This window comes from Gastrolobium bilobum, unplaced genomic scaffold (assembly GCF_033153095.1).
Source record: "Gastrolobium bilobum isolate Gb01-03AN ecotype WA unplaced genomic scaffold, APGP_CSIRO_Gbil_v1 utg23089, whole genome shotgun sequence".
In the NCBI taxonomy this organism is placed as follows: domain Eukaryota; kingdom Viridiplantae; phylum Streptophyta; class Magnoliopsida; order Fabales; family Fabaceae; genus Gastrolobium; species Gastrolobium bilobum.
In genome coordinates this window covers 35,371-42,230 of record NW_026895806.1, presented here as the reverse complement: position 1 = coordinate 42,230, position 6,860 = coordinate 35,371, and the positions used below count along the sequence as shown (strand labels likewise).

General features: G+C 31.3%; 1 protein-coding gene across 1 annotated transcript; it reads right to left on the bottom strand.

Annotated features, from left to right (window-relative positions):
- Nucleotides 1-1,123: 1,123 nt before the first annotated feature.
- Nucleotides 1,124-1,864, bottom strand: LOC133296100 (monothiol glutaredoxin-S9-like). Its single transcript, XM_061495049.1, has one exon. It carries the CDS (start codon nt 1,636-1,638, stop codon nt 1,330-1,332), a length of 309 nt encoding a protein of 102 aa, XP_061351033.1. The 5' UTR covers nt 1,639-1,864; the 3' UTR covers nt 1,124-1,329.
- Between the last annotated feature and the right edge of the window lie 4,996 nt (nt 1,865-6,860).

Sequence of the window (6,860 nt, the reverse complement as noted above, 5' to 3'; positions counted from 1 at the left end):
GAAAGCTTGTTCTCGATATATTATTTCAAGAGAAAATCAAAATACATTTCAATTGTTTTTGTTTTCTCATTCTTATTATTATGAATTCTCTACTTTCACTTTAAATTACCACTGTGGAACTCTGGAGCTACTATCACCGAGCCGCACTCATCATTGTCACTGCAGGAGCAGCCACTGCCACTATCATCACTGCTGGAGTATTAATAAGTTGTTAAAATTTATTTTCAAAACAAAAGTCATCAAGCAAATTTTTTATTATTTTTATGAGTTCTTTTTTCTTATGTTGTTGCAAATCTTTGTTTACAGAAAAATGATTATAATTATATATTCTTGAAAATATATTATTATAATTAGAAAACTATTTTTTTTCACTCCCTTCACGTCCGCAGACAATATATAAATTTTTCTACTGTTATTCTGTAAAAGGTAACCTTATTGTACCTTTTGTGATGATGTGCGAAAAAAATTATGGTCCAATAAGAAGCTCAAAAGATATACAGCCAAAAAATAACAGAATATGAACTTTGAAATTTGCAATATAACATGGGCAGATAGCAGATTGAGACAGGCAAAACCATAATGGGTTTGCATGCTATTTATGATGCAGCTAACAGATCTTCGAGAATATTTCCTTTAGCAAGGAAAGATGGACACACAAGTCAAAAGTGAATGCCGCTGCAGATATTTTCATGTTACGAATATGATTTGTTGTTTATTGAATAAGGTAAATATGTCTCTCCTATTACATGAAACAAAATTATCTCTCTCATGCATGCACAGAAAAAATGATTGAGATCTATTTTTTTCTTTCTCTCTCTTTTTCTTAATAGATTCCATCCAATTTTTGTGTGTTACAAGAAATAAAATATCTCATGTAATATAACAAACATATTGAATAATACTGGTAACTGGTTAAAAAGAGATAGGAGAAAGAGCGAAAAGGGGAGGTGGTGGAGCTTTTTCTGAGATGTACAAAAGGTGCAACTTTCAGGATATGCTACTTATACTAGTACATTGTATTATCATTGATCATCTGCCATTATTAGCCTTAGATAATCAAAATTTGCCGAATGGAGTATGGGAATAACATAAAAAATTTACTTGGACGTGACACCAATAGAAGTATATATATAAATAAAACTTCATTAAGAATATTTATCTTATATATTACATTATAGCTAGCTAATCAAATGATAGAAACTAGTAACTATACTACACACATCACTGCATATACTATTCAATACAAGCTCGCTACTATACTGAATCGAGCCAGCTGTTTATTCTTCCAATAAGGTAGTGGTTACGTGTTTTGCATGTGTTCCCCTGCCTTCAAGATAAATTAGCTCGATATGGTTTCAGCAGTGGAGTCAGTGAACCACTTAGGTGGAGGGACATGACTTCATTGGTGGATCCCACAAGCTTCCCTCCTATGAACACTGCAGGGACAGGTGCTATACAACCCAACCTAGTTATAGCTCTCTCCATTTCCCTGCCTTCAGGGTCTTTGTCAATCTCATGAACAATAGGGATCACTCCTAGTTCTTGAAATAGAATGTTGACTGCATAGCAGAGGCAACAAGAGCTCTTGGTGAAAACCACCACACCTTTTTCTGAGGCCAACCTCATCACCTTCTCCATCTTGATCACTGATCAAATACTTCTAGAATATATATCCAAAAAAATTCTGTTCCAGATACAAATTGGAAAAAAGAAATGTAAAGCTTTGAGAGGTGACTGGAGATTAATCACCTTAGACTAATTAGAACTCCAAAACCTTCAGATTGAATTCAATCTAATGGCTGAGGAGTTGAATGTCTAAGGAGGAGAATTGGAAATAGAAAATTATATGAGGCTTGAGGTTGTTTGAAATGAGTTGTTATGCTAGACTATTTATAGGGACACCATAGGGAATTAGGGACTGATTTCTTTGAACAAAAGCACAATTCAAAAGAGGTTATACTTTTTAGATGCCCAAATTCATATAATAAAGCAAACTTTGGAGATATAAGGACTGTTGTGTATGACTGCTTTAGACTGAACAAGTTGTAAGACATTATATAAGTACATATGCCTCCATTAGTAGACAGGCTCTGACACCATAACCATAGAATGTGAAGACTTTCCGCAACACAAACAGATATGAAAATAATATCTTCCAGTGACCAAGTTAGTGAAATTTGTTTGTGTCAGGCGTGTACCGCCATTGACCATTAATTAGTTAAATTTTGTGCATAGTTTATGATGGGAGAAAAACCATCTCCTATTGTCTCACTCTATTTTCTTTTAATTTTTTTTTTTTAAGAAAAATGATGGGACTCAATATAAGATTATGTGTGTGATATAAGAGAAAAATTTCCAGCAATATAAAAAAAAAATTTCTCCTTACGAAAAAGGGAGATGATTTTTTCCTATTTGTTGGAGAAAAATCATCTCCTGTTGTCTCACATAATTTATTTTTTTTAAGTTTTTTATTTTTTTTTTAAGAAAAATGATGGGACTCAACATATACTAAATTGAAAAATATAAAATTCTCACTCAAAATTCAAAAGGTAACAAAAGTTTTAATACTCGGATGCTGGTCAATTTATACCAGATTGAAGATTCTTATTATCACCCTCTTTTGAATCCTTGTGAAGAAAGATTGAGACTGAGATGGCTTTCGTGGGATTCTCTGTTTTGCGCCCATCAATTTCGATACTCATACAGAGATGCAGCACTTGCATATATAGTGTTCTCACTTCTCACGTGCAAGTGAGCACACGGATGGACCTACACGTGTACGTGTAAAGAACCATTTAGCTGTCGGGTGAGATTAATTGTTTTATATTTTTTTAATATGCTCCCTCACATAAGGTCATTAGCTTTATAATTTTTTAACACATTTTTTTATATAAGAGCCACTGATCAACTTTATATTTCTCTAATACATTCTCTCACACGAGAACTCACTAAATTTGAAATATGGACAATGCACAAACTCATGTTAAAAAATTTCACTAAACTTAATTAATTATTAATTAAATAGGAGACGGAGAAGATCAAGTCCGTAACACCGAAACTCTAATATTATTAAAAAACTATTTCAACTCAAAAGTTTAAGTTATTGAACAAGGTTATCTCAATAATTTTATATTTCTCTAAGAATAGTGTTAGAGTGAAAAGCCTTTTCCCTTTTGAGAATAAAAGAAAATAAATTTCTTTTATTTAGAAGGCACACAAAAGAACTCTATGTATCGTTACCGGCTCTGAAACACGAACTCGTGTATTTTTGTTAATTGTGTGTGTCGGATACGTGTCCGACACGAACACGCTCTAAAACGCGTCCGACAAATGACCAATATTTTTTTGATACGTGGTCAACTATTCGACACGCTCCGTCACGTTTTTTCGACACAGTCAATTTTTTTCGACACGTGGTCAACGCTCGGACACGTTTTTTTTAGTCTTTAATTTTATTTTATTATCTAAAAATAACAAAAAAATCATTTATAAATCAATTTTTTTGTTATGAAATTTGACATGAAAAATTAACAAGGTATGAAAAATTATTTTTGTTTATATTTATGTTATGAAATTTGAATATTTAATTGGTTATATGACTTATTATGGACTGTTATATCTATTAAATATAAATTATATTATATATATTAAAAATATTATTTAATATCAAAACGTGTTCCAATGTGTCAAATATGCCATTTTTTAAAATTAATGTGTCGGCATGTAGTGTCGTGTCCCGTGTCCCGTGTCATTGTCCGTGCATCATAAGTTACCAGTGTAACTGCACACAACATCATATGTTCATTTAGCAAGCACACAAAAGAACTGTGTGCCGTTACAAGTGTAACAGCACACAACATCAAATGTTCACAGGGTGTACACGGGCTTGGCGTTTCTCAAGATGTTTGATATAATTTTATCTTTAACTACTTAATCATAATTGTACAAAGATGAATTAATGATGATAAAGAAAGAGAGAGGAAAAGGAAATTATAGTTATTTAAAGGTAAATCAATTAATATAAATAAATAAATAAATAAAATGATGTAATTTTGATATGGATGGAAATAAATATATTTTAAACTGTTTAAGAAATATTTTTCTCTATATATATATATATATATATATATATATATATATATATATATATATATATATACACCAGCAGAAAGACATTAGCTGATTGTAATAAATATGTATGTATTATATATAAAGATTGAGCACAAGGATTAATATTCATCACTGTGCATACTTAACTGCACCCAGTGCTCATGCACATAAGTTATTTTAGAAAACAGTGCCTATCAAAGAAAATTATCATGACATATGTGTTAGAAATTTTTTATATGTGTGCAATATTAATTAATATTTTTGTATATTTTAAATTATTGGGTTAGGGTTAATGGATATTTCAATTTAACCTGTTAAGATAAATTTGTTGTGATTATGATGAGTTATAAGCTTTTGGCATCTACGGATATCAGGCTTAGTTGGGCAGTACAGTGCCACAGTTAGGAGTGTTCATCAATCGATTCAAACCATAGAGACCAAACCAAAAAATCGGATACCGAATAACCAAAATCGAAAAAAAATCTGCATATTTTAATTGGATTAGATCGGTTTTCGGTTTGTTTGGTGAAAACCGACCCAATATATTATGTATTTATTATTTTTGAAATATGGTGACTTGAAATCTTGTTATTTTGTAGACTTGGAATCTTGGATGTTATTAATAGCAAACTATCTTGTTTTAATTTTTTGCTGTCTATTAATCTATTTTAACTCTTCATTTGTTTTAGTTTGAAGACTTGAATTTTTCAGTGGTTTATAACTTTGAATGACTTTGTTTTTTATATAGCTAGTGATTTGTGTGACTAAAATTTTAGACTTTTTGTAAAATCGAAAACTGATCCAATCTAAATAGAATAAAATTGGAGTGGATTTAAAAAAAATTCAAACGAGTGGATGATTAAATGATCAAACTAAAGGAATTGGATTGGATGATTTTATTTTCAAAATCGATCCAATCCAGACCGCGAACACTCCTAACCACAGTGTAGACATTAATGTCTGATTGAACTTCTGTGATGGGTGGGTTCATCAGACACGCTCTTGATTAGGATTTTGTTAACTCCCTATTTTAGTCTGTTTATATTAGCCCCATCATGCGCCATTGTACTCCCATAGCAAAAATGCTGTCACTTTTGAAATAGGGGATAGAAAAGAAGATCCTAACATGTAGTTTCCTGGTCCAAGATACGTTCAATCACAAATTTAATATCATATTATTTTGGTGTTTTATAATTATATATATGATCCAAAGAATAATAAATCTATCAACGTGGATATGGAGGAATAATAGCGAGGCATAAAAGTGCTAGCATTACCTTTTTGTCTTAAACTCAAGCATGGTGCCATGCATGTCGTGACTACAAAGTTTAAATATCGCTACATAACCTAGAGTGATGCGCATGGTGCCATGCATGTCGTGACTACAAAGTTTAAATATTGTACCTTGCACCAGGTGCCCAAATTGAGTGGTTTAGAATAAACACCCCGTTATTACTCAGGGAAATGCATCCATCATGTTTTACGAACCAAAAGTTTTAGGGTTTTATAATTCTTATGTTAAATGAGAGTTGAAATCTTATGTTGTAGAGATAAAAAGTATGTGAAACTCATGTGTTAGAAAAAATTATATGTAGGACCCATGTCAGCACGAAAATCGAAGGGTGTGTAGGAAAATTTGAATTCTCATGTTGAATGAGAATTATAAAACCCAAAGTTTTATCATGTTAAGTAAAGAACAAATCAATTAATTGAATAAAGTGTCCTATCACTATTTTAATATTATATATATCTTATCTTTTTTTTAACATGACAACAACATTGGTTCCTACAACACGAGGGATATAATACCCTATTACTTATAGACACTTGAATAATAGTGGTATTATTTCTATATTTGGCTTTCATGACGAAGGGGATTAATTCCTTTTCAATAAGTAGGTGAGAGTTTTTATTTTTATTTTTTTGGTAAAAAATTAAAGTTTAGGATGATGGCAGGCTTTCCTAATTTCAAGATTTGGATAAACAACTAATCTCAAGTAAAGATTTATATATAGAGAAACTACATTACCTACTAATGGAAATTCTTAAATTTAGACCCATGTTATGCTGTTGTTATAAGCAGAAGGTCAACTATGTATGTAAACTAATGACATAACGAGTATGTATGAAAATGAATAACACAAAGGTTGAAGAAATTTTGATAATTTTTATTCAAACTGGAATGATCAAGATGTTCTAAACAGACAGAATATAAAGGCAACTAACCTCAGTTTGTGCTGCAATTACAAACTATAAGACAAAAAATAGAAAATGGCCCAAAACATGTCAAAATGTCGATTTTTGGGGTCAAAACGACATCGATCATGTTCTAAGTTGCCACGAGAGTGGACTCATTTGAGGCTTCCTCAATCAAAAGTTATATTCAATTAAACTTGGGCCAATTTCTACAAAAAAAATAAATACTAAAAAAATGGGCCAAGTGCTTGGACTTCCGGTGATCAACCTGATTCAAATATTCTGCTGCTCGTGTTATTAGTTAAGCCAAACCTTCTTGTGTAAGTGGGATGTGATTTTGATGGGAAACTTTTGTTATTCATAAAAAGATTATACCCAGCAGAGACATTAATATTCTATGTCAAATTTGCTTGAATCGATTGAATCAATGACTACATATTATCCAATAGAAAATGGGAGGAATATTTTAGTACGATGAGCTTGGATAAATTAAGATTGTAATTGAAGCATGTTTTCTTCAAAGTATTAATTTCGAAAATTAAAGATAAATCCCA

Coding starts and splice junctions, on each gene's coding strand:
- LOC133296100 (XM_061495049.1), bottom strand. CDS start 1,638: ATGGAGAAGGTGATGAGGTTGGCCTCAGAAAAAGGTGTGGTGGTTTTC.